Source organism: Daucus carota, chromosome 4, assembly GCF_001625215.2.
Source record: "Daucus carota subsp. sativus chromosome 4, DH1 v3.0, whole genome shotgun sequence".
Classification (NCBI taxonomy): Eukaryota; Viridiplantae; Streptophyta; class Magnoliopsida; order Apiales; family Apiaceae; genus Daucus; species Daucus carota.
The window spans coordinates 51,073,379-51,100,889 of NC_030384.2; the positions used below are offsets into that span (position 1 = coordinate 51,073,379).

The 27,511-nt window shown below is 36.5% G+C and overlaps 3 protein-coding genes and 1 pseudogene across 7 annotated transcripts; 2 read left to right on the forward strand and 2 right to left on the reverse strand.

Moving 5' to 3' along the window:
* Window positions 1-106: 106 nt before the first annotated feature.
* Window positions 107-1,135, forward strand: LOC108217554 (uncharacterized; the record flags this gene model as incomplete). Its single annotated transcript, XM_017390382.2, has 1 exon — window positions 107-1,135. A coding segment is annotated over one exon (891 nt), but the record flags the coding sequence as incomplete, so codon positions are not given.
* Window positions 1,136-2,420: 1,285 nt separating this feature from the next.
* On the reverse strand, window positions 2,421-7,909 carry LOC108215660 (probable tetraacyldisaccharide 4'-kinase, mitochondrial). The gene is made up of 8 exons (XM_017388195.2): window positions 7,543-7,909; window positions 7,243-7,366; window positions 6,948-7,148; window positions 6,476-6,625; window positions 6,112-6,321; window positions 5,957-6,016; window positions 5,490-5,570; window positions 2,421-3,050 (listed from the first exon to the last, which is right to left on the reverse strand). The coding sequence occupies exons 1-8, from the start codon at window positions 7,731-7,733 to the stop codon at window positions 2,886-2,888; spliced, it is 1,182 nt and encodes a 393-aa protein (XP_017243684.1). The 5' UTR covers window positions 7,734-7,909; the 3' UTR covers window positions 2,421-2,885.
* Window positions 7,910-8,147: 238 nt separating this feature from the next.
* On the reverse strand, window positions 8,148-12,820 carry LOC108219061 (uncharacterized). Of its 5 annotated transcripts, none has more exons than XM_064092371.1 (6): window positions 12,555-12,820; window positions 12,345-12,466; window positions 11,654-11,823; window positions 9,533-9,610; window positions 8,839-8,983; window positions 8,148-8,746 (listed from the first exon to the last, which is right to left on the reverse strand). In XM_064092371.1, exons 1-6 carry the CDS (start codon window positions 12,649-12,651, stop codon window positions 8,354-8,356), a joined length of 1,005 nt encoding a protein of 334 aa, XP_063948441.1. In that variant the 5' UTR covers window positions 12,652-12,820; the 3' UTR covers window positions 8,148-8,353. The 5 variants fall into 5 exon arrangements, with proteins under 5 accessions (XP_063948441.1, XP_063948440.1, XP_017247801.1 ...); XM_064092370.1 differs by having other exon boundaries at window positions 12,345-12,478; XM_017392312.2 differs by having other exon boundaries at window positions 12,345-12,475; window positions 12,555-12,818.
* A 5,524-nt stretch (window positions 12,821-18,344) lies between these two features.
* The window catches only part of LOC135152329 (cytochrome P450 CYP72A219-like), a 25,025-nt pseudogene continuing 15,858 nt past the window's right edge, over window positions 18,345-27,511 (forward strand).

Consider the following 27,511-nt stretch of genomic DNA (forward strand, 5'->3'; position numbering starts at 1 on the left):
AATGCCTTCTGATTTCCATACTCTGCCTTACCAAGCAATTAAAATCTCTAGCCACTCAATTAGGTTCCAATTAACAGCTCCCACCCTGTCTTTTACATTCCTCTAACATCAGTATCATCATCATCAACTATCCTATCTCTCCACCTCTCTATCAAAACCTATTTCTCACAAATCCAAAATTTATCCACTACTCGTTGCCTTTTCTTTATCTCCCCCAAAATCTAAAGAAGAAGCCATACTCCAAGCCAAAACTTCCCTCTCTACCGCCTTAGATAAGCCTCTAAACAATGCGAAACTGGCTGGAAAATTCAAGAAACTGAAGCAACCCAAATTCCGGGTTGAGATTCCGGTGGTGGATGATGAATCTCCAGATTGCCTCTCCACACTGGCTCTCCAAATATTTGGAGACATGCCGGTTAAAAGAAAAGGCTCTGCTATCAAGATTCTAGTTCTTTGGCCCAACTCCACTTTAAAGGAAGCTGGCATCAAGTCTTTTGCATCATACTCAGAAAACACAGTTGAGCACATGAATATTGAATCTTCCAATAACAGGAATTTAGGGTCTAATGACATTGCAGTATTTGTGGCGCCAGAAACTTCACAACTAGCAGTCATAAAAGCAATTACCGACAGTTTTTATCCTAGGCCAGTCACAATCTTCAACCCAAGATGGGAGTTCGATGAAGAAGCTACCTTAGGTGAACTGAGAGGATTTGTGTCGTCATTTGAGGTTGTCTATTCATTCACTGGTTTGGAAGTAAGAGGGATTTTTAGCAGGAGAAAAGGGGTGATATTTAGAACTGGGCTGCCTACTGCCGAGGAATGGAGTGTATGGGTAGAAGAAGGAGATCTAAAACTGGTTTCAAGATTCAAGGCAAGGCCTTCCCTTGTTGAAGTCGAAAATGTTTTGTATAATTTAATGGCTATCAATTCCCCTATTACAAAGTCGGCCAAATTTCTCAGGGATATGGTATCAAGTGTAACTGGCAAAAAATAATTCTCTGCAAAGACAGTCACGTATTATCTACTCCCTCCGTCCCAATGAATTGTATACAGTTTTCTTTTTGGGACGTCCCACCAATTGTATACATACCAAAAGTAGTAACTTTTATAATATAAAATAACATTACACCAACTCCTTTCTTCCACTATCTCCATTCTATAATAATATAAACGCTATTACACCCACTACTTTCCTCCACTATCTCCATTCTATAATAATATAAACATTATTACACCCACTACTTTCCTTCACTATCTCAAATCTGTTATTAAATATAAATGGGTCCCACCACTATACTCACTTTTCATCTAACTTTACTCATTTTTTACATTTTTTTTTGGTCTCTGTGTCCCAGCCATTTGTATACAAATGACTGGGACTGAGGGAGTAGTATTTATCAGTAATACGGCAGTTGATAGTGTCTACTGCTGCATACCTGTAAAACGCGCATACTCCCTCTGTCCTAGCAAAGCATTTCGAGACTCCAGTAAAATATTATGAGAATCCTGTTAAATATAGATTGATAAATTATTTTGAATTTTTTTTCTGAATAAATATTTATTCTCTAAAATTTTATATAAAAAGAAAATTTTCAAATTTTTTTATAAAACTATGTTTCATATGCACCTTAAAATATGTGTCAAGCAATGCAAAAAAAAAAACTTAAAAAAATGAATATTTTTTTAAAAATCTTTTTTCTTGTGTCCTAGCAACGCATTTCGAGACTCCAGTAAAATATTGAGAGAATCCTGTTAAATATAGATTGATAAATTATTTTGAATTTTTTTTCTGAATAAATATTTATTCTCTAAAATTTTATATAAAAAGAAAATTTTCAATTTTTTTTTATAAAACTATGTTTCATATGCACCTTAAAATATGTGTCAAGCAATGCAAAAAAAAAACCGTAAAGAAATGAATATATTTTTAAAATTTTTTTTTCCCTGTGTCCTAGCAACGCATTTCGAGACTCCAGTAAAATATTGAGAGAATCCTGTTAAATATAGATTGATAAATTATTTTGAATTTTTTTCTTCTGAATAAATATTTATTCTCTAAAATTTTATATAAAAAGAAAATTTTCAAATTTTTTTTATAAAACTATGTTTCATATGCACCTTAAAATATGTGTCAAGCAATGCAAAAAAAAAACGTAAAGAAATGAATATTTTTTTAAAAATCTTTTTTCCTGCATAAAAATTTGACGTTTAAACTTTTATTTAAATAAAATAATTTCGAAAATGTTATTGAACTAAAATTTATTGAACCTCAAAATGCATGCAAATAGTTAACCACCGCATCAGCAATTCAACAATTGTAGTGTCACTTAATAATTTTCTTTCCAGATGTTTTGATGACAGCAATTGGTTGGACAAAACATATACACTTCACCTTTTGGAAGAACAAGTTTCGCAGATACAGAAATTAATGGTAACAAAGAAAAATTATGTAACATGGTAATATATACTAGTACATAACTACATACGTAGCACATAATCTACGTTAATATTATATATAGTCATTAGTTTTTTACTACATAATACATATAATATTAAAAAAATACAAGATACATTATTACCTATATAATCTTATAAACAACAAGTTTCCTTTAGTAATTAAAAGGAACTAGTAGTTGCAAAAGAGAGTGCTATAGACGATCACTGGTGCCTTTTCAGTTGTTTTCCGATGAAGACTGCAATTGCTTTCAATCCTAGACAAAACCATGGCCTCGTAATGGTAGCCCAAGGGAATGTCTTTTAGAAAGTTAGATACCAACCTTCATCTATTTCAACCCATGATATAGATATATCAAGAGTTATGGAGAGGAGTCATATCAGAATCTTTGTGACTTCAGTGCACAAGTCCAATGTCTTTTAAGGCCTTACCATGCTCTTTCCAAATTAAAAGCTTTCAGAAACCACTTCATATACTTCTTAAAATGCTCATCTGTACAACCACCACGGGATACAATCTGCAGCTTCGAACAGAGAACCAGAACCTCAAAAGGGTCCAACTCTCCAAACATATTGGGATCTCGATCATAATCCTGAACATGAAAATTTTGAAACAAAGGATGATAGCAAGGAAAATGATGTGCACAAAGGTATACATTTGCATAGATGGTATATTACAAAGTTATACTCCCATACATCAGGGGATGGGGGACGCGACACGCATGTCTTTTCGATTTATATCATTAATTTAATTTTACATAAATATTTATGTATTATATATAACTAGTTGAGAAGCCGCGCGTTGCGGCGGCCTATAAAAATTATATTAATGATTTAATATTAATATTTGTAGAATAAAATAATTTTGTGGCTGTCTATAAAAGTATAATAATGATTCAAAATTAATATTTATCGGATAAAATAAATTTTATATTATTAAAATATTGATGTAATACCAATAATAGTAATATATAAAATTACAAAACTGGACTATAATTCATGGTGAAAAAATGAAAATAAATTTATAAATGTAATTAACAACTAAAGTACGACGAATCTTAATTTTATTTGCGTTTTTTTTGAAAAGTAATCATGTTCACCTTCCTCCAATTTTTTTGGATTGATTGTGCACAAAAACATCTAACTACCCTTGCTTGTAACAATCTTTATTTTTTAATAGTGTATAAATAACCTTCACTTAAAAGTTGCTTGAACGGAGCAAACGGATAATGCATGAATAATTTTTTCCCGTATACAAAGTAAATCATATAAAAATTAACAACAAACATGTCCGATGAACAAAACAAATATTATAAAAGAATAATCAACAAACATACATCGCTAATAGTTAATTTATTGATATCACCCATCAATATCATGTCAAGACTATATTCTTTTCTTATGTTTGGATTTGTCGACTCCCACATAGCGGTCTATAACTACCTTTACTTGCAACAACTTTTATTTTTTTAATACTGTATAAACAGCCTTCACTTATTGTTGCAGAAGAGCAGCACCACCGAGTTAGAAATCGAGCAATAGAATTATCACCAGAAAGAGGTAGGGTTGTGGTATTGAGAGAGAGGAGGTTGTGTTTTTAATGATCTAAAATCATACAATCTGTAGGGGTATTTATAGGTGCAGAGAGACTTGTGTGCTACTCTTTCCCATAATTAAATAATCTGAAACAAAATCAGATTAAAATTTTCAAGCTATTATATTTCATAAATAATCTGAAACAAAATCAGATTCTGACACTTGCTTCTAATATACCCAAAACTAAAAAAGGTAGTTTTAATTTTTGATATTTTTCATCCAAAAATTCCAGAAAATTAGAAAAATAGAACGGAGCGATGCGAGAGGCGCCACATACACGCCCCTCGCTTCTCCTTTATATAAGTATATTGATTGTGTTAATAAGGCTTACTATGTCATTACTTTAGTCAACATCATTTTCTTCAAAAACTCCAATTATGGCTTTTCCAATTCTTGGTCATATTATTGAATTGGAACCAGTAATATCTAGTCCATTGAAGAAGATGAGAGATGTGAGTAGTTAAAAGAAAAGGTTGGAGGTAGACAAATACAGGAAGATGGGAAAGAGGAGAACAAAGAAAAATAACCGTCTTGATAATTAAAATAAAGTTACAATATGACCTCTTATTAGTTTAGGTCAGATGTAGTCAAGTTTAGGTTTTGACTATGGTAATTATCAATTAGGTCACCTATTTCGTTCGAATATATCAAGCGGGTCACTGACAAATTCTTGGTCTCGTTTGCATCACTAATTTAAAAAAGTTACATTTTGTTAATTTAAAAAAAAATTAAATATGTAAAAAGTTGAATATTGAAGTTTTTCTAAGTATATCCCATCTTTCTTAGTACTTTGTTTTTTCTAACCAAACATGTACTTGTGTTCCTTTTTCAATTAAATTCAACCTCTATTCGTGTCAATTTCTTTGATCTATTTTTTGAACTTAAAGCATCTCCAAGAGACTCTTAAATGAGCTCTTAAATTGAAATTTGAGGAGGGAGAAAGAAATTTTTGCTCCAAGAGACTCTTAGTAGCTCTTCATATCACTAAGAGCTTCTTGTTTCTCTCTCCTCTCTCCTCAAAGTTAAGAGCCACTACAAAAATCTTAACTTATTTTTTACAGTAAAATATCCATTCCTTCCAATTACATTTGATTTTGTGTCATATACAAGTCCAAACAAGAATAAAATATTAACTTGAGAACAAGTATAAAGAATATTGTTGGAGTTGAGACTCTTAAATTTGTATTCACCTCAAATCCCAATCAAATTCATGTCATATAATTTAACAAAAAACATTTATTTTGACCTAACTTTGCAAAAATTAATCAAGATGTAATTTAATTTGAAATGAGTAGTGCAAATGAGACCAAAAATATGTCGGTGATTTCATTAACAAGTGGCCTAATTGATAAATAACTCATTTTGTATATATGTGAACAAACGCTAAACTCTGATGGATTGAAGTTACACTTTGCCGTTATTAAATATCAACTAACCTTTTCCGTAACAATTACAATAGGCTCGGAACCGAACTTCACAACAAGTTCTTGTAGTCGCAGCATGATCTTCTCGACATCCTACATTAATATGCAACAAAGGAGAATATGCTTACAATATTGAAGTTTGAACTGCACTATATAAAGTAACAAAAAAGTATAGATGCATGCGATAACATAAAATTCTCTTGTATCTAGTGAGTCTGAACTCTAAATCAACTTCTGAACTACGAGCATAGACACATGAGATGATACAAAATTCTCTTGTATCTACTGAGTGTGAACTCTAAATCAACTTTTATTTGTTGCAGTAAAATTCAAGCAACAAAAATACAAGCACCTATATACCAAAACTAACTAATTGAAGATTCACTCGTGTCTTAATGATAAATAAAACAGAAATATACAACTCAGACCTACCATACAAAACTTAATTGAGTTTTAGGCTATAGAGACTGGTGACGTACCTCTCTTTGAAATACGTGATGGTCACTGAAGTCCATCCTATCAACACATCTTGGTCTTACCTGCCATTGAAAGACTTATACCTATATTTCAAACTAAAAAAAATACTACACAACTGCTTGTATCAATGTTTACAATCACAGATGCAATAAGATACCTTCTCAACACTTCGGGCAAATGAATTAGCACAACCAATAGCAGATACACATAAAATAGTCCGGTTATGTATAGCCAACAAAGGTAGTTCACAAGAAACTTTTCCCACGGCAAATAAGTGTGAAGGAGTCATTTTAGCATAGTATATTGAAACAGCTTTATTGTTTTCACGAATTGTTGATTCGATGACCTTAATTTCCTGCTCCAACATCTGCAAATATACATGATGCTCTTATAAGGTTCATTGTCTCCTTTGGTGCAATATGCTAATGCACGTACACATTTAATTGTAATAAGCCAAGGAGCGTTCATTTTTATAGAATTTCAAGCAAATCACTTGTTTTGACAAAAGGAGCAAAACATACCAAGTCTGCGTGATGAATGACAACTATATTAGCTCGCTTCAGTGCAGTCAACGGCTCCCGTAAGGGACCAAGGGGAAGTAAATTACGATTACCCCATGGCATCATCCCGTTTACCATTACAATATCCACATCCCGACACAAATGTAGATGCTGCTTAAAAGTATATACAAGTGACAAGTCCATAAGTACAGCTTACAAGTTATGATCCCAATCATTTCCATAACTTAAAATATGAATCAGTAGTTAAAATTAATGCTAAGAGACACAGATAGCAGTTAAAACCATCTTTTCTTTACAATAGAATATTTTGTGATTATAATCTGGTTTATATTAGTTCATCGAAGAAAAAGAATTAATTATATAAATCTGTATCAGAAACAAATCTGGTATACTATCATACTACAAAAAATTATATATGGAAGAATTAAATAGTTAAAAGAAAAGGAGTCGGAAAATGATCAAAGAATTTAACCTGCATCCCATCATCTAGAATCACAACTTGTATTGTGCTTGAATCCAGAAAACTTCCTCCAATCTGTTCAGAACAAAGTCTCTTGTGGCGTTTAAGAAAAGGGGCAGCAACGGCTGCCCGATTTGCACCTACACCTATCCTTGCTGAGGTACCATTAAAATGCCTTTGAAGCATTTTAGCTTCATCAGCGCAACCATAACCCTGTCAGCCAAAACTATTATAAATAATAAGTCCTTCTACGGGAAAGGTAATAAGTAGGAAAATGAAATGGAAAGAACAAGGAATAGGTAAAAACCCTAGTGAGAATGAGAGGTGAAACTCCAGAATGAAGCAACCATTTAGCTATGAACTCGACCATGGGAGTCTTCCCATTACCTCCCCAACTGAGATTCCCAACACTAATAACCGGCACAGGCAACCTTGGGCATAATTAAATTTAGGACAAAAAATATTTAAAACTATGAAACAGATATAAGGTGTAAAACTTAGGGATCAGGTCCAATTTTAGAGCATATCGTACACCAATTAGCCATATACCTTTCCACAGAACCCGAAACCGTAAAAGCAAATAAATATATGATTATGAAGTAAGTACCGGTGGTTAGGTAGGAAACGTGAGCGATAGAGGTGGCGGCGGAAGGAGAGAATGATTTTGTAGAGAGTGGAAGTCAGGGAGAGGATTGGGATGAGAGAGAGTTGGATAGCGGAGAGCTTGGAAAGTCCTCCTCCTTTCCAACTCAATGGTGTATAGGCTATCTCATTCACCATTTTCCGCAATCTTTCCATTCACGGTCGGATTAGTTTAGATGGACGTGGATGCTTGATTGATTAATAATTATTTTGATGCCGGTGTGAATCACTGATATTAGGCCTTATGCACTCATGTTTTGTATCGTAAAACCCTGAAAACCATTGACACAAGACCAAGTAAAAATAAAACTACAATAATATTAATACAAGTATCATTGAGTTCTTAACATGTCACACTGAACTAGAATTGAAAAATAATTGGTTCTTGATATTCAATTATTCATATTTCAATAGGATACCACAGGTAAAATAGAACTCCCTCCGTCCCGGTGATTAATATACGTTCCATAATACTTTTATTTTTTTTCGAATAAAACTTGTACTCGGGAAAAAAATTTAGAAAAAATATTATGAAAACTATATTTGGAAGGAGTCTTAAAACAGAAGGAGTATTATAATAACATAAGTATTATTAATTTTTTAACGTGTCACACACTAGGATCGAGAAACAGTTGGTTCTTAATATGTTGTACCGAACTACGTTCAAGAAACAGTTACAGACAGCCAAAATGTTCAATCTTTCATATACACAGAGAAGCTCATATTGTTTACATTTTTAACAAGGCTCTATTTATGCACACATGCAAGTTACATTTCTAGTTCCAAGTCTGTTGAGTTTTACTTGCCAGAGCAATTGCTTTTGCGTCAGTGCTCACTGCAACCCAATCTCTCTCTGCGCGTCTTTTATGCTGCCTCGCATTTTTGGCTCGTTTTGGTGCCAATCGAGCATCTCTCTCGGCAAAAGCAAGTCTAAATCTTTCTGCTATTGGCAACGCATTAGAATTAACAACAGATGAAGATGTTGCAATTTTAACGCTCCATGTCCCTGCATCAATATCTTTGAGTATGAAATCATCAAGCACTGTTCCCATCAATGCTTCACATGGAACATACACCCCTCTATAGCCAAAGGGTGAAGACTTCGGATTTACTATAATGCGTGGGCATTCACTCGATAAAGTATCCAATGAATCTTTATCTATTTTCGGCTGTTAAGACGAAAATAAATATTTTAAGCAACAAAAGAATTTCTCACAAAATTATACAAGAAATATGAATTGCAAAGATCAGAACATCATACCCAAACAAGCCAGCGAAGTGAATATGCACCTTGACCAATCTCGGCAGTAACAAGTTCCTCCCAAGACTCTCCTTCAACGTTATCTAGGGTAGGTTTCAAGATCCCCAAACAGCAACGAGCAGTAAGCTCACTCCGCAGGCACCCTCTGCACAGTTACTATAGGTTCATAGCCTGATATCAAGATTAACAATCATACCTTATCAAATCTGTACCCTTATTAAACCCAGTATTTTAGGCCACTTATAACAGGAAGTGGATGGGTGGCGGTGGCCTTTGAAACACAAAGTTTAGTCAGGATTAGTGTGAACTAGAGTTCACAGTCCATTGATTCATTCTGAAATGGAACAATGTTATAGAAGATGTACAGATCTATAGCCCTGGGCCTTGTATGCAGATCAGAAATAGTATATAATGTTTACATGAATATTAGCGGAAGCCAGTTTCATCTGTTCTAAGTTGGAGTAGGAACTTTCTGCTCTAATAGATACAAAAACATTAAGTTAGGAGGATATCAGTTGTAGTGTCATGCACTCCGTTTACAATCCTGTAATACTAAACCTTCAACAGCGCAACTCAGCATCCCCTAAATGTTAAAATTCAACAAAAACCAAGAGCAAGGTAGTTCTATAAATTTGGCATTGGAACTAATATTTTTCACAGGTTCCTGAATTATTTCTTATTTAAAGAAGCTTACCCCCATCTTAAAATTTGTAATGAATCACAATGCTGCAGAATCTGAGAAACACCAATTGATGAGATTTTGCTACATCGGCTGCACAAAAGTATTCTATGAAACAACATGACTTGAAGTGACAATAGGTAACATTTTGAAAGTAATTGAGCACAAGGTAATAATATTAGTGATTAATTAGCATCAAGTTGTAGCATAAAAATACAATTCAGATTAACATAAAGAGAAGAAACAAGTCCACAATTTCACAAATAATTTCTTTTTAAAACATATAAGATTCTGCGTAGAGTGTTGTCACTTGTTTATCAATAATGTGCCAAAGCTCAAGAGGTCTTCCAGTAAGGTGTGTGGTCACTCCTTATCCTTTATGAAGAAAATGAACTTTGACTTGTTAGGACTGTTATAAGGATGCCTGAATTTTAGTAGTGGAATTAGCAAGGGCAGTTTAGTCGATTACTGTAGTATAGCACTTGCGCTATAAATACCAGCTCATACTATAATTCTGTTAACTTTTAAAGCATTATGAGAAAATGGAAATGTTTTCCCTTCCTCCTTCCCTCTCCAAATTCTCTGCATTTTCTCTCTCTATAACAACTTTTTCTCTCTAATCTTCATCTCTTTTGCTTAGATTACTCAAAATCTCTCAATTCCTATCTGTTATTAGCCTTAATCTAGCGATAATTCTCTTTTTTCTAATTCTTTTGTTGATCATAGCTTAAACATACACAAAATCTCAAAACATTCATAAAACAGATAATACAAAGTGCACTTCTTAACAAATTGGTATGAGAGCTTCAGTTTATGATCAGACGCTGCTTCGTATGTGTTGTGCATCTAAAACCGAGTCCAGCGAGCCTACCAATCTAATTGATCGCATAAATAATCTCAGAGATAAATTCAGTTCAGGTGTTCTGTTCTTCACTGTAACTCTTAGATCTGTTACTGTATTGTTAGAATTAGCTATAATCCAAGTCATTTATAAGTGATTACAGGTTTTTTCTGTTTAAATTGGACTCAAGTACAATTTAAGTGGATTTGTACTCCCTCTGTTTTTTAATATTTGACGCTTTGACTTTTGGCACACATCTTTAGGTAAGTTGACCGGATAGTAAAATTTATTATTTTTGATTGATTTTTTTTTTGTGAATTAAATTTTTGATTATATATTTTTGTTCAGAAAAAGAAAATTTGAAAAATAATATTTTAAACTACTCGGTCAAAACACTTAAAAGTACGTGCCCAAAGTCAAAGCGTCAAATATTAAAAAACGGAGGTAGTAGTTCTTTTTGGTGAATCGGAGGTTAGGCAGGAATTCAAGATTGTTATCATTACGAGATCTTTGAGGTGCCAGGCAAGAAAAAATCTTAAGTGGCTGGAATATATCCGGAAGGGATAGCCAAGAGTTGGTATAGGTGATGAATTCTGGAGTGACAACATTAGAATGGGAGGATTTTTGTACTCGATTCCTGGCCAGGTTTGGTATAAGAGCAGGATTCATATATGAAATTTTAAAAATCTGAAACAGCAGGCCTCAATATGACAGTATTGTCAACAATTGGAGGTTTCTATAGAGCAGTTTAGGGTGGAACTACCACAGCCAACTGAAGAATACTATGTTAACAGTTTTGTTAGTGGATTGCAAGAAGAGGTGTCAGTCCATGCGATAGAGGAAATTCATAACAACAAGACATTTACTTTTAACCGCAAAAGACGCAAAGAATTTTCTATATTTCTTAGCCCTTATACCACGACTAACGTCTAAATCGGTATATATCAGCCGCGGAAAAAAGACAATCAACCTTCCAATATATACTGTTATACACTTCTATTACGGTACACGGATCAATAGGTATCCATCTCATACCTATTGGCATTCACGTTTAAAAACCTTTGCGTATAATCGTTCCTTCCTCAAAATTTCCAAAGTTATTCTCAAATATTCTACACGCTCTTCTTCTGTCAGATTATATCCAAAAAGATAAGAGGCAGTATTTTTTTAATAAAATGGCCAGAAGATAAAATAAAACTTTGGAAAATAGCTAAGAATAGAACCACGTAACAAGCCTCCAGTATATACAGTCTTATCTCTTAAGCTACTAAACCTATTTAACTCACAATATATACCTTATATCAGCTGCTCGTAGACATTTAAATCTCTTCGCTACTACTGATATTCCATAATCAGACACATCTGAATCAGATACATCAAGGATATCCCATGAACTCTCAGCCAGTGCCATCATCACATTATCATCCAGTAACCTTCTTCTTCTTGCAATCGCTGCTATTGTTATCTAGCACATGCCAATAGAAGAAAATGCAGGAAAAAGGCCTTAAATCAAATGACTAAAGAAGACCTGAATCTCTTAAATTTTTTTATAAACTTATAAAGCTCAGTCTCTGCTCATTTAGTATTTACTAAAATTCAAGAACAATTGAGACTGTTGAAATTCAAGAGATAATGACCGTGAGCTGAAAGTTAGAGAAGAAACAATTAGAGGGTTCAAGAATGTGTATTGCCCTACAGCAAGGATGTGTATGGAAAACTAATTTGTTTTGTTGCTTGTATTGAAATTGATAACTATTACTATCTCAATATAATAGATGATGGTATGAATCCTGTATAATGACAATAACGTTATATTTACATCACTTTCAACTTTTAAGGCCTCGTTCGGATTATACTTTTTTCAAATCTGTTTAATTAGTGAAAAAATAGTCCTCCTAGATGTGTGTGGGTGTGTGTGTTTGTGTTTGTTGGATCACCATTCTGCAAATCATCACGATAATGTGAACCAATCAGTCAATTACTAACCTTAACATGAGAGGGTAACTTAAAAGCAATTTGGGGCAAGTCGTCGATGATATCTTCCAAATGACTTCCAATTACTTGAATGCATAAAGTAACCAAAGTTGGAACAGGTTTTCGCTTCTCAACTGTTAATACTGCTTAATCAATTCAAATCACTGATTAGATAAACAATATTTTCACTATCATAAACATTTTAGAGAGATCTGTACTTACTGGGCGATTGGATAGTATGGGCACTGGTAGACTTATTGGAATTAGGGTTCAAATTAAGCTTCTGGAACGACGTCTGCAGAGCTTTCCCTTTATCCATTCAGTAAGACAAGAGCGCAAAAGAATAGATCAGTATAGGCGTATTCCTATTCGTTCTACAATTGAAACGCCCCGTCAACAAGGACGTAACTAGCCCACCTTGCCCCAAATGATGTTCAAAGATGAAAACAAATCAAAAAATCGCCTTCAGAGCGTCCAGAGACTCCAAACCCGGGCCGAAATTATATCATGGACTGGACTGAAATAATTCCGTCCGGACCGACCCAAAAGAACCAAAATTTTAAAATAAAAATAAAAATTAAATTATAAATAAAATTAAATTTTATGAATTATGTAAAAAAAATAATATTTATCAATCACCAACACTTCATCAAAGATATATTTAATAACATTTACAAATTATATATTATTATTACAGTATATAAGATATTTATTATATAAATATAAACATATATTATATATTGTTTGGACAATTCCGTTAGGACCGAAATATATTCTTTTAAGGACCGAACTGAATTTGCACGGTTCGGTTCGATTTTGCTCACTCCTAATCCTTTATTTTAATAAAATCAGTCTACGACATTATACACTTAACCGATAAGAAAATATTCATTTTTCAACTTTGATTCTATGAAATTTTGATCATGATATTAATCATATATAAATTAATCAATACAATTTTTTATTATATGATATGATTAATCATTTCATTTCATTATATACTTATAACTCATCTAATTAGACTATTTTTCATTGTTTAATTAGAACTCATCTAATTAGTTACTAATAAAATTTTAGATTCGCTTTAAGTAATTTAAAATTTAATTTATTTTATTTAGTTAATTCATACACATATACAGTTAACCAATCAGTTTCGGGGTTGGGGTTTTAGGTTTAAGTTTTGGGGTTTTGTGGTTCGGGGGATTTGGTGTTTGGGTTTTAGGGTTGGGGTTTTGGCTTTTGGGCTTTTGAGGGCTTTGGGGATTTCGGTGTTTGGTGTTACTGAGTTTGGGGTTAGGGGTTTAGGTTTGTGGTTTGGGGGTTAGGGGTTCTAGGCGGGGTTTTGGTGGTTTTGGTGTTTGGGGTTCACGGTTTAGGATTTGGGATTCGGGATTTTGTGGTTCGGAGTTCCTAGTTGGGATTGGGGGTTTGGGGTTCGGGGATTGGGGGTTTGGGGTTTCCAGAGTGGTGGTGGTTAGGGTTTAGGGTTGGGGTAACATATATAAAATTTGGGTTAATTCTCAAGTGGATCACCTTTTTTAATCAAATATATTTAGAGGATCGTCAACAATTTTTTGGTCTCGTCTGCATCAGTTATTTAAAGTAAAGTTATATTTTATTAATTTTAAAATTTTCATAAATGGAAAAAAAATTGACTATTGAATTTTTTTAAAAAAAATATGTATAAACCATATTTCTGAATACTTTAATTTTTCTAACTAAACATATACTCGTCTTCCTTTCAAAATTGAATTCAACCTCTATTTCTACAAATTTATCTAATCTAATATAAACTTTTAAATTTTTTATTATTTTATCGACACATTTTAGGGTTCGGGGTCCAGGGTCAGGGGTCCGAAGTCTGGGGTTTGGGGTTCTGGGAGTTTTGGGTTTTGGGTTTGTGGTTTGGGGTTTTGGAGTTTTGGGTTGTGGGTTTTGGGATTTTGGGGTTCGGTGTTCGGGGTTCAGGGGTTCGGTGTTCGGGGTTCAGGGTTCCGGGTTCAGGGTGCTGGGTTCAAGGTTCAGGGTGCCGGGTTTAGGGTTTAGGGTTCAGGGTTCCGGGGTCCGGGGTCCGGGGTTTCCGGGTTCGGGGGTTCAGGGTTTTGAAGGGCTTTCAAAAAATTCCTTAAAACTTTCCAAGTCTCTCTCAACACCAACATTTGGAAGATAATGACATGGGTTTAGGGTTTATGGTTTAGGGTTTTGAAGGGTTTTCAAAAAATTCCTTAAAACTTTTCAAGTCTCTCTCAAGACCAACATTTGGAAGATTATGACATGGGTGGTAGTGTTGGTAGGATTGTGTGGGCAGAGATGTGGTAGTATAGGTGGAGGGATAGGAGAGAGATTTGGGGGGGTTCGGGGTTTGGGGTTTGGTGTTTTGGGGTTAGGTTAGGGTTATGATTATATTTAGTTTCGAAAGTAAAATAACCATAACCCTAGCCTAACCCTACCTTTTGAAATGCGAAGTACTAGAGTGAGGGTTATGGTTATGTTTAGTTTTAGGATTAGGTTATGTTTAGTTTTAGAGTTAGGTTAGGGTTATGGTTATGTTTAGTTTCAAAAGTAAAATAACCATAACCCTAGCCTAACCCTAGCTTTTGAAATGCGAAGTACTAGAGTGAGGGTTATGGTTATGTTTAGTTTTAGGATTAGTTTATGTTTAGTGTTAGGGTTAGGTTAGGGTTATGGTTATGTCTAGTTTCAAAAGTAAAATAACCATAACCCAAGCCTAACCCTAGCTTTTGAAATGCGAAGTACTAGAGTGAGGGTTATGTTTAGTTTTAGGGTTAGGTTATGTTTAGTTTTAGGGTTAGGTTAGGGTTATGGTTATGTTTAGTTTCAAAAGTAAAATAACCATAACCCTAGCCTAACCCTAGCTTTTGAAATGCGAAGTACTAGAGTGAGGGTTATGGTTATGTTTAGTTTTAGGATTAGGTTATGTTTAGTTTTAGGGTTAGGTTAGGGTTATGGTTATGTTTAGTTTCAAATGTAAAATAACCATAACCCTAGCCTAACCCTAACTTTTGAAATGGGAAGTACTTGAGTGAGAGTTATGGTTACGTTTAGTTTTAGGATTAGGTTATTTTTAGTTTTAGGGTTAGGTTAGGGTTATGTTTATGTTTAGTTTTAGGATTAGGTTATTTTTAGTTTTAGGGTTAGATTAGGGTTATGGTTATGTTTAGTTTCAAAAGTAAAATAACCATAACCCTAGCCTAACCCTAGCTTTTGAAATGCGAAGTACTAGAGTAAGGGTTATGGTTATGTTTAGTTTTAGGATTAGTTTATGTTTGGTGTTAGGGTTAGGTTAGGGTTATGGTTATGCTTAGTTTCAAAAGTAAAATAACCATAACCCAAGCCTAACCCTAGCTTTTGAAATGCGAAGTACTAGAGTGAGGGTTATGGTTATGTTTAGTTTTAGGATTAGGTTATGTTTAGTTTTAGGGTTAGGTTAGGGTTATGGTTATGTTTAGTTTCAAAAGTAAAATAACCATAACCCTAGCCTAACCCTAGCTTTTAAAATGCGAAGTACTAGAGTGAGGGTTATGGTTATGTTTAGTTTTAGGATTAGGTTATGTTTAGTTTTAGGGTTAGGTTAGGGTTATGGTTATGTTTAGTTTCAAATGTAAAATAACCATAACCCTAGCCTAACCCTAACTTTTGAAATGGGAAGTACTTGAGTGAGGGTTATGGTTACGTTTAGTTTTAGGATTAGGTTATTTTTAGTTTTAGGGTTAGGTTAGGGTTATGTTTATGTTTAGTTTTAGGATTAGGTTATTTTTAGTTTTAAGGTTAGATTAGGGTTATGGTTATGTTTAGTTTCAAAAGTAAAATAACCATAACCCTAACCTAACCCTAACTTTTGAAATACGAAGTACTAGAGTGAGGGTTATGGTTTAGGGTTTAGGGTTGAGGGTTCAGGGTTCAGGGTTCGGGGTTCGAGGTTTAGGGTTTAGGGTTTAAATTTTGAGTCCGAAACCATATGGATATTTTCACATATTTAGGTCCGTATCGATATTAGAATTAGAACCGAACCAAATTTCGTGAATTCCGGACCCGAAACGGAGCAGATATGCCAGAACGAGGTTTTCGGCGAGTTCTCATGGGGTACCCATATTTCGTTCAAATTTTGAGTCCGAAAACCATTTGGATATTTTCACATATTTATGTCCGTGTCGATGTTAAAATTAGAAACGAACCAAATTTCGCGAATTCCGGACCCGAAATGGAGAAAATTTGCCAGAACGAGGTTTTCGGCGAGTTCTCATGGGGTACCCATATTTCGTTTAAATTTTGAGTCTGAAAACTGATAAGTGGTATTTATACACACTTATAGGCCTTCATTTCCGCTTAAATTGGTTGGTTGTACTTAAGTGTTTAGTGTCTTTTGATGTGTTTTTATTGTTTTTCTGTGCAGGTCACGAGTTGAGGTGATGAAGTGATTTTCTATCATTTTAGGTTGGTTTTTGGTGCATTATTTGCAAGAATAGAGAATTGTGGATTCATCACGACTTGGGATTTTGTGGGTACATCTTCTGCAAACCCTCACGAGAGCACACTCGTCCACTAGAGCTATCTAGGGGTTTAAAGGGCTTGTTGCATATGCTAAATGCAACCGTGATCACCTACGGAAGTGGTACTAGGAGCGAGGAAGGACGTGCACGCGAGGACGAGCTGAAAAATAAGGAATCAGAGCTGCCCGCGCTAACTTGTAGCGCGCCCGCGCTACAGTCTGCAACACTAGCGCGCCCGCGCTAGTGTAGCGCGGTGGCGCCCCACAGAAACTTCCCGGGCCGATTTTTACAGCTTTTCTGATGGATTTTCGCAGCGGTCGAGGCCCGGTTGACTTAGTCAATGCATTTTTATTTCTCGTGTGTAAAAACCCTAGCGGTAGAGTAGTAGTTGGAAGAATAGAGAATAATATCGTAGTTTTCAGTTTAATCATTCAAGCACAATATCAGTTGTATTGGATCGTTCTTCGCGCGGAAGTGACAGTTTCGAGCGAGATCGTGAACTTCAATCTGTAACGTGTGATCTTTATTATTAATTCAAGCATTTTTGTTCTATTTAATTCTTGTCTTTTATTTATCATGTTTTCATTAGAAACCATGATGTCGATTAGTTCGATTATGAACTAACCGCCTTCATGGGATTCTAATGGATTTATCGATGTAGTCTAGTAACGAATATTTATTGCTTGATTGTGTGACGTACGTTGATTTCTTTGCATGAGCCGTGCTTATTCTTCTTAGGAGCGTAGCTAACTTCTAAGTTGTTTGTTAATTCTTTCTGAAGCGAGAGTGGATGATTGAATTTAGAACTATGCCATGTAAACATAGGATTATGTGAATGAAACATAATTTGTGGTAAACTTGAACTATTTTTATCACCCTGTGTAATCACGATAGACGACTTGTTATTAAACCTCTCTGCTTACACTACCGCTATAGAAATATAGGGTCTGAGCTTTGTTGGTGTCCATGAGATTTCTATCTTAATTGTGGATTTTGAGTGGTATGATATGTATGCAACGAGAGTTGGCATGTATTACTTTCGTGTTGTCTGATTAAGATCAACAGTCGCATGTTAATCAGTAATTTCAATTCTAGATGAATTCGATAATGAAGTTAGAATCCCATGTGTTTTCCTATTCTGAATTTGATTAGTAATTTTAGTTATTAGTATAAAAGAAAACCAATCCTTGTTAATTGTCTTAGCAGTGATAATTGATCATACATTGTTGCATAGGTGCGTATTCTTAATTCACCAGTCTCTGTGGGAACGAACAAATATATTACTTGTGATCACGTGCGCTTGCGTGTAGATTTCACCGAACAAGTTTTTGGCGCCGCTGCCGGGGACTCGGTGTTAATTAATTAGTTTATGTACTTGTCATCAGTGTGCATTAAAATTCACTGACTAGGATTCTATTCTCTTCTCACTTTTCTTCTTTTCTTTATTTCAGGTAATTGGATCGCGTTTATGCAAACACGTTCTCAAACCCGTAAGGAAGCAATGGATTCATCTTCTTCTTCTGATTCTGAACCAATGAATTATGCAAGGACAGCAGTTGGTGTGGCAGCACGTGAATTTTCTCGTTTGAACATCAATGATAATAAGGCTGACATAATTGAGCCAGCGATATCAGCCAGTGGCATTCGCATCAAGCCATCAATCATTCTCAAGCTGCAAGATACTATTCAATTTGGGGGGTCAGTTCTTGAGGACCCAAACCTGCATCTCAGGAATTTCGAGAAATTCATTACTGCTTTGGATTTTAATATCGGACCTAAGGATCTGGTGAAGCTGAGACTCTTCCCATTCACGCTACGTGATGTAGCAAGATCGTGGTTTATCTCTCTCTCGGCAAACACTACTAATAGCTGGAACAAGTTGGAGAAAATATTCTGTACAAGGTTTTATCCTCTAATTAAAGTATCAGCTCTCAAAAACACTGAAGGTAAATTCTCTCAATTCTCGGGAGAATATCTTTGTCTAGCTTGGGACCGATTCAAGAAGATTCTCGAAAATCTCAATGAAGATGACATGCCTCCTGGAATGGCAATTCATTACTTCTACAGAGGTCTTAATAGTCAATGTAGAGCAGTGTTAGACGTTGCAGCTGGAGGAACTCTTTGGAGCAAGAGCTTTGATGATGCTTACGAGCTGATAGAGAACCTGGCCGCTGCTGAGCACAGAGACCTAAAGTGGAAAATTCCAAAAGAGGAAGAATCAGAGGAAGATGAAGCGGTCGAAGTCACTCAGGAAATCCAGATGACTAACTGGCACAGAATTAGAGCTCACTCAAACTCAATTCCTAATGCATGTGGAGACACTTGTCCTCTACTCTCTAGCAGTGCGAGTAACCAATCCATAATTCAAACATCTGCTGATTCAACATTGAATGAAGCACAGTACCGAAGGATAATCAGGCGTATTGACGCAGTGGAAGAACGAATTGGTCGTTTTGCTGATATATTAACAGACTCTCTTGCTGAAGCATTCTTGGCACTAGATGTTAATATTACTTGGGATTCGTTTGGTTATGGAACGAGGTATCCTCCACAGGATACTTCGTCGGAATCGGATTAATTCTGGACTTCACGTCGAGCTAACGACGTTAAACAAGCGCTTCGTGGGAGGCAACCCACGCATTGGAACCACATTGTACCATTGTAAACCTCAAAAACACAAAAATCGAAAAAATTCAGCCTCCGGTGTCAGACACTAGCGCGCCCGCGCTAGTGTCAGCGCGCCCGCGCTAAGTTGCACAGCGCGCCCGCGCTATACTTAGCGCGGCCGCGCTACTGACTGCCGAGTCAGCCGAATTTTCACTCAAAAATTATTTTTTTTCGTTTTAAAAAGCCCACAATCCTAATTTTGCATGCCTAGCCCGAAATACATCCCATAAAACCCTAACTCAACTCTTCAATCCTTATATAAACACAAAACCCATCTCCAAATCCCATTATAATTCTTTAAACCCTAATATATATACACATCCATACACACAACCTTCATCCAATCTCTCAAACCCACTACACACAAACCTCTTGCAACTCTAAATCTCTACCAATGGCACCCAAAAGAGCCCGAAGATCACAAGGAACAAGCACCCAAGCCCCTACATCTAGCGATTCTTCCTCGATGGGTGAGGTTGAGTTCACTTCTGATGGAGCACGAACCGAGTTTCAACGGCTTATGAATAAGTCGTTAGTCAAGGAGAGGGGATTCTTACCCACGGCGGAAGATGGTGAGCTTTTGAACATGGTTCAAGAGCGGGGTTGGGAGTCTTTTTGCGAGGCTCCGGAGGCGGTTCCCTTGGCTATTATTCGAGAGTTTTATGCTAATGCCAAGGAGAATCGCAATGGATTCACGGTGGTGCGGGGAATCCGGGTGGATTATAGTGCGGATGCAATCCGTAGAGTCATTGGGGGGCGTGCCAAGCGCCGTAATGAAGAAGATTGGGTTGTTGAGAGGATTGGGCGTGCCAAACGCCGGTTTGATGATGATCCGATTGATCTTGAGCGGTTGGTGTATGACATGTGTGTACCGGACACGCATTGGAAGATGACTGCACCTCCCTTGCCGGCACATGTTTCTTTTCCTGCAGCCGCTTTGAACCGGTATGCGAAGGCGTGGAATGCCTTCATATGTGCTAATATCATGCCATCTTCTCATGGGCATGAGGTGACAGTGGATAGAGCGATTCTGCTCTTTGGGATTGTCTCAGGCAAGTATATTGATCTGGGACATGTTATTCATCAGGGGATGCTGAGGTTCTTACGGGGAGGAACCACTGGTGCTATTCCATATGGCACAATTGTTACGAAGCTCTGTCGATCAAGCGGTGTTCGTTGGCCAGCCAACGAGCAACTACAGTTGCCGGGAACACCTATTGATCATTCGGCGATCAGTCGGATGACGGAGTGGGATGGAGGAGTTCCCCACCCTCGAGGCCTCGGGTACATATATGATGAGGTGCCAGGGGGACGTCCAGCATTTGTGAGGAGGGAGCAGCCTAGAGCTTCTGGAGCTGGTACTTCACAGACGGAGAGGAGCTCCGAACCGATGGGAGATGCTCATTATCGCCGCCTAGCGAGACGGATGGATACCATGCATGACATCCACCAGAGGTTTGCTTTTGACTTGACACAGGCTCTAGGTAGTGTTTTCCAGGCACAGGGGGTCACAGTTCAGTGGCCAGTATTCGGAGCAGGGATGCAGTATCCTCCACCTGATTCACCTCCAGCAGAGGAGGGGGAGGACTCGGACTCCGAGTAGGTATGTGGGTGCTCTAGCCTTGTTATCACTTTCAATGGGGACATTGAAAATTTTAAGTTTGGGGGTGGTAATCTAAGGAAGAGCATATTATTATGTAGTTTATTATTGCATGTGTTAGTTAGTTCATGTAGTTCACGTTTTTTTTTTTATTTTGCTTTGATTATTTATCACGTTTTTCTATTTTTTGTCATAGTTAGTATCACGAGCATTTGCATGAATTATGAAGTTAAGCCAAGTTAATTGCCTATGATGAGTTATGTGCTTAGTTCTTGATTAGTAATTTCAATTGCAATGCTAGGTTAGTACTTGGAAATTGCTTGTGTTGGAAATTGTACTTCACATATGTTCTTGAGATAGGATTTAGACGAAATTCCATGAATTCTAGGATTGAGTTGGACACCCTTCAGCTTAGGGCTGTAAATCTTAAGTTTGGGGGAACTGAGGAGTAGATATGCCTTTCTAAAAGAAAAAAAAAAAATAAATAAATAGAAAAGAAAAGAAAAAAAATTAGTAGTAATAAATTCACTAGAAAAATAAGTGGTATAATTAACTAGGTTGAGCTCATTAGTACTCGAGTAATTAAGTCTGAGGGGACTTTGTGCCTAACAACCTAAAGCCCTCGTGGTTTGGGATTGTTGACCCAACACTCGCTACATGGGTACTAGTGCATAAATCTTTAGGGATCTCAACCATTGCACGGTTAAATAAACCACTAAAATAGAGTGAATAATTGGTGTGTGAAGTCTTGTGGTGTTCGTAACGCATTTACACTGCGAAGCGCTCTGACCTTAGACCGAGCGATTAATCACCAATAAAAAGCAAAAAAATATAAGGAATAAAATAGAAGGGTGTGGACATTCTTTGGGACCTTGGCTTTTAGTTGGACTTGAGTGACGGGGTGTTAGTTTTAAACTTTTACGATTCTTGATTGGGATTCTGTGGGAGTAGTAGTTTTTGTCTTGTCTCAATAAAAGAGCATGCTTGCACACATTGGCACTCCACACTTGTAAATAGAAGAGTAATTGACTTGGTAGCGAGAGAAGTGAAATTTGAGAACATTAGCACAATCTGAGGTATTATAATTGACAAGGCGATTACTTCATAGTTCACTCATTTATCACGTAGTTGCATTCATGCATTGCATTGTATTATTGTTAGTGTCTTTGACGCTTGAGGACAAGCATCAGTTTAAGTTTGGGGGTGTGATAAGTGGTATTTATACACACTTATAGGCCTTCATTTCCGCTTAAATTGGTTGGTTGTACTTAAGTGTTTAGTGTCTTTTGATGTGTTTTTATTGTTTTTCTGTGCAGGTCACGAGTTGAGGTGATGAAGTGATTTTCTATCATTTTAGGTTGGTTTTTGGTGCATTATTTGCAAGAATAGAGAATTGTGGATTCATCACGACTTGGGATTTTGTGGGTACATCTTCTGCAAACCCTCACGAGAGCACACTCGTCCACTAGAGCTATCTAGGGGTTTAAAGGGCTTGTTGCATATGCTAAATGCAACCGTGATCACCTACGGAAGTGGTACTAGGAGCGAGGAAGGACGTGCACGCGAGGACGAGCTGAAAAATAAGGAATCAGAGCTGCCATCACAGACAGTAGCGCGCCCGCGCTAACTTGTAGCGCGCCCGCGCTACAGTCTGCAACACTAGCGCGCCCGCGCTAGTGTAGCGCGGTGGCGCCCCACAGAAACTTCCCGGGCCGATTTTTACAGCTTTTCTGATGGATTTTCGCAGCGGTCGAGGCCCGGTTGACTTAGTCAATGCATTTTTATTTCTCGTGTGTAAAAACCCTAGCGGTAGAGTAGTAGTTGGAAGAATAGAGAATAATATCGTAGTTTTCAGTTTAATCATTCAAGCACAATATCAGTTGTATTGGATCGTTCTTCGCGCGGAAGTGACAGTTTCGAGCGAGATCGTGAACTTCAATCTGTAACGTGTGATCTTTATTATTAATTCAAGCATTTTTGTTCTATTTAATTCTTGTCTTTTATTTATCATGTTTTCATTAGAAACCATGATGTCGATTAGTTCGATTATGAACTAACCGCCTTCATGGGATTCTAATGGATTTATCGATGTAGTCTAGTAACGAATATTTATTGCTTGATTGTGTGACGTACGTTGATTTCTTTGCATGAGCCGTGCTTATTCTTCTTAGGAGCGTAGCTAACTTCTAAGTTGTTTGTTAATTCTTTCTGAAGCGAGAGTGGATGATTGAATTTAGAACTATGCCATGTAAACATAGGATTATGTGAATGAAACATAATTTGTGGTAAACTTGAACTATTTTTATCACCCTGTGTAATCACGATAGACGACTTGTTATTAAACCTCTCTGCTTACACTACCGCTATAGAAATATAGGGTCTGAGCTTTGTTGGTGTCCATGAGATTTCTATCTTAATTGTGGATTTTGAGTGGTATGATATGTGTGCAACGAGAGTTGGCATGTATTACTTTCGTGTTGTCTGATTAGGATCAACAGTCGCATGTTAATCAGTAATTTCAATTCTAGATGAATTCGATAATGAAGTTAGAATCCCATGTGTTTTCCTATTCTGAATTTGATTAGTAATTTTAGTTATTAGTATAAAAGAAAACCAATCCTTGTTAATTGTCTTAGCAGTGATAATTGATCATACATTGTTGCATATGTATATTTCGTTCAAATTGGCTAAAACGAGGTTTTCGACGAGTTCTCATGGGGTACCCAAATTTCGTTCAAATTTTGAGTCCGAAAACCATATGTATATTTTCACATATTTAGGTCCATATCGATATTAGAATTAGAACCGAGCCAAATTTCTCGAATTCCGGACCCGAAACGGAGCAGATTTGCCAGAACGTGGTTTTCGGCGAGTTCTCATGGGGTACCCAAATTTCGTTCAAATTTTGAGTCCGAAAACCATATCGATATTTTCGCATATTTAGGTCCGTATCGATATTTAAATTAGACCCGTACCAAATTTTGCGAATTTCGGACCCGAAATGGAACAAATTTGCTAGAAAGAGGTTTTCGACGAGTTCTCATGAGGCACCCAAATTTTGTTCAAATTTTGAGTCCGAAAACTATATGGATATTTTCACATATTTAGGTCTGTATCGATATTAGAATTAGAACCGAACCAAATTTCGTGAATTCCGGACCCGAAACGGAGCAGATATGCCAGAAGGAGCTTTTCGGCGAGTTCTCATGGGGTACCCAAATTTCCTTCAAATTTTGAGTCCGAAAACCATATGGATATTTTCACATATTTATGTCCGTGTCGATGTTAGAATTAGAAACGAACCAAATTTCGCGAATTCCGGACCCGAAATGGAGAAAATTTGCCAGAACGAATTTTTCGGCGAGTGCTCCTAGGGTACCCAAATTTCGTTCAAATTTTGAGTCCGAAAACCATATGGATATTTTCACATATTTAGGTCCGTATCGATATTTGCATTAGACCTGAACCAAATTTCTCGAATTCCGGACCCGAAACGGAGCAGATTTGCCAGAACGTGGTTTTCGGCGAGTTCTCATGGGGTACCCAATGTTCATGAATGGTTCCGAATATTACAAAGATTTTCATCTTTGGACCGTTGGGGACGGAGTTACGTCGATGGTTTGTACAAGTATTTTTGTTTCACTAATTACTACTATTCCAGATACGTCATGGTACGGGATTATTTGGACTACAAAATCAAACCAGATTGTACAAGTATTTAGGTCCGTATCGATATTAGAATTAGAACCGAACCAAATTTCGCGAATTCTGGACCGGAAACGGAGCAGATTTCCCAGAATGAGGTTTTCGGCGAGTTCTCATAGGGTACCCAAATTTTGTTCAAATTTTGAGTCCGAAAACCATATGGATATTTTCATATATTTAGGTCCGTATCGATATTAGAATAAGAACCGAACCAAATTTCGTGAATTCCGGACCCGAAATGGAGCATATATGCCAGAACGAGCTTTTCGGCGAGTTCTCACGGGGTACCCAAATTTCATCCAAATTTTGAGTCCGAAGGGTGTAGGGTTCAGGGTTGAGGGTTCAGGGTTAAGAGTTCAGGGTTGAGGGTTGAGGGTTCAGGGTTCGGGGTTCGGGGTTCGGGGTTCGGTGTTCGGGGCTCGGTGTTCGGGGCTCGGTGTTCGGGGCTCGGTGTTCGGGGTTCGGGGTTTAGGGTTTAGGGTTGAGGGTTCGGTCGCACTAAATTCATATATCCATAGGAACTCATTTATGTAAAAATATCAAATATATCTGCCCGGTGATATTTTCTAGAAATTCCCGTGTACTAACCCCTTTGAGAATTCGTCAAAAAATCGAAATTCATTATATCTGCTCCGATCCAGTCCCGACTGCCCAAATATGGTCCTGACCAAATTCATATATCCATAGGGACCTATTTATGTGGAAATATCAAAAGAAACTTTCCAGGGATATTTTCAAAAAATTCCCGTGTACTAACCCATTTGAGAATTCATTCAAACCTCGAACTTGATTATATCAGCTATGATTCAGTCCCGACTGCCCCAAATATGGTCGGACTAAATTCATATATCCATAGGAACTTATTTATGTAAAAATATCAAATATATCTGTCTGGTGATATTTTCTAGAAATTCCCGTGACCTAATTCCTTTGGGAATTCGTCAAAAACTCGAACTTCATTATATCTGCTACGATTCAGTCCCGACGGCCCCAAATATGGTCATGACCAAATTCATATATCCATAGGGATCCATTTATGTGAAAATATCAAAAGAAACTTCTCGGTGAAATTTTCATGAAATTCCCGTGTACTAATCCCTTTGAGAATTCGTCAAAAACTCGAACTTCATTATATCAGCTACGATTTAGTCCCGACTGCCCCAAATATGGTCGGACCAAATTCATATATTAATAAACACTCATTTATGTGAAAATATCAAAAAAATCTGCCCGGTGATATTTTCAAGAAATTCCCGTGTACTTATCCCTTTGAGAATTCGTCAAAAACTCGAACTTCATTATATCTGCTACGATTTAGTCCCGACTGCCCCAAATATGGTCATGACCAAATTCATATATCCATAGGGACCCATTTATATGAAAATATCAAAACAAACTTTCGGGTGAAATTTTCATGAAATTCCCGTGTACTAACCCCTTTCAGAATTCGTCAAAAACTCGAACTTCGTTATATCTGCTCCGATTCAGTCCCGATTGCCCCAAATATAGTCGTGACCAAATTCATATATCCATAGGAACCCAGTTATGTGAAAATATCAAAAGAAACTTCCCGGTGAAATTTTCATGGAATTCCCGTGTACTAACCCCTTTGAGAATTTGTCAAAAACTCGAACGTCGTTATATCTGCTCCGATTCAGTCCCGAGTGCCCCAAATATGGTCGTGACCAAATTCATATATCCATAGGAACCCATCAATGTGAAAATATCAAAAGAAACTTCCCGATGAAATTTTTCATGAAATTCCCGTGTACTAACCCCTTTTTGAATTCGTCAAAAACTCGAACTTCATTATATCTGCTTCGATTCAGTCCCGACTACCCCAAATATGGTCGTGACCAAATTCATATATCCATAGGGATCTATTTATGTGGAAATATCAAAAGAAACTGCCCATGGATATTTTCAAGAAATTCCCGTGTACTAACCCCTTTGGGAATTCGTTAAAAACTCGAACTTCATTATATCAGCTACGATTCAATCCCGACTGCCCCAAATATGGTCGGACCAAATTCATATATCCATAGGAACTCATTTATGTGAAAATATCAAAAATATCTGCCCGGTGATATTTTCGAGAAATTCCCGTGTAAAAACCCCTTTGAAAATTCGTCAAAAACTCGAACTTCATTATATCTGCTACGATTCAGTCCCGACTGCCCCAAATATGGTCATGACCAAATTCATATATCAATAGGGATCCATTTATGTGAAAATATTAAAAGAAACTTCCCGGTGAAATTTTCATGAAATTCCCGTGTACTAACTCCTTTGAGAATTCGTCAAAAATTCGAACTTCGTTATATCTTCTCCGATTCAGTCCCGATTGCCCCAAATATAGTCGTGACCAAATTCATATATCCATAGGATCCCATTTATGTGAAAATATCAGAAGAAACTTCTCGGTGAAATTTTCATGAAATTCCCGTGTACAAACCCCTTTGACAATTCGTCAAAAACTCGAACTTCGTTATATCTGCTCCAATTCAGTCCCGATTGACCCGTATATGGTCGTGACCAAATTCATATATCCATAGGGACCCATTTATGTGGAAATATCAAAAGAAACTGCCCGGGGATATTTCCAAGAAATTTTAATTTATAAATAATAAATTAAAATTTTCAATTAAATAAAATTTGAAATTATGATTTATTTGTAAGTCAGAACTATTGTAAAA

Bases quoted from the DNA above. Each gene is read 5' to 3' on its own strand.
- LOC108215660 (XM_017388195.2), bottom strand. From the start codon at position 7,733: ATGGAAAGATTGCGGAAAATGGTGAATGAGATAGCCTATACACCATTG. The intron at 7,149-7,242 runs GTTTTTACCTAT...TTTGGCTGACAG, and splicing joins CACCTCTCATTCTCACTAGG to GGTTATGGTTGCGCTGATGA. The intron at 6,322-6,475 runs GTATGTTTTGCT...GTATATTTGCAG, and splicing joins TCATTCATCACGCAGACTTG to ATGTTGGAGCAGGAAATTAA.
- LOC108219061 (XM_064092370.1), bottom strand. From the start codon at position 12,651: ATGGATAAAGGGAAAGCTCTGCAGACGTCGTTCCAGAAGCTTAATTTG. The intron at 12,479-12,554 runs GTAAGTACAGAT...GAATTGATTAAG, and splicing joins CCATACTATCCAATCGCCCA to CAGTATTAACAGTTGAGAAG. The intron at 8,984-9,532 runs GTAAGCTTCTTT...GTAACTGTGCAG, and splicing joins TTACAAATTTTAAGATGGGG to AGGGTGCCTGCGGAGTGAGC.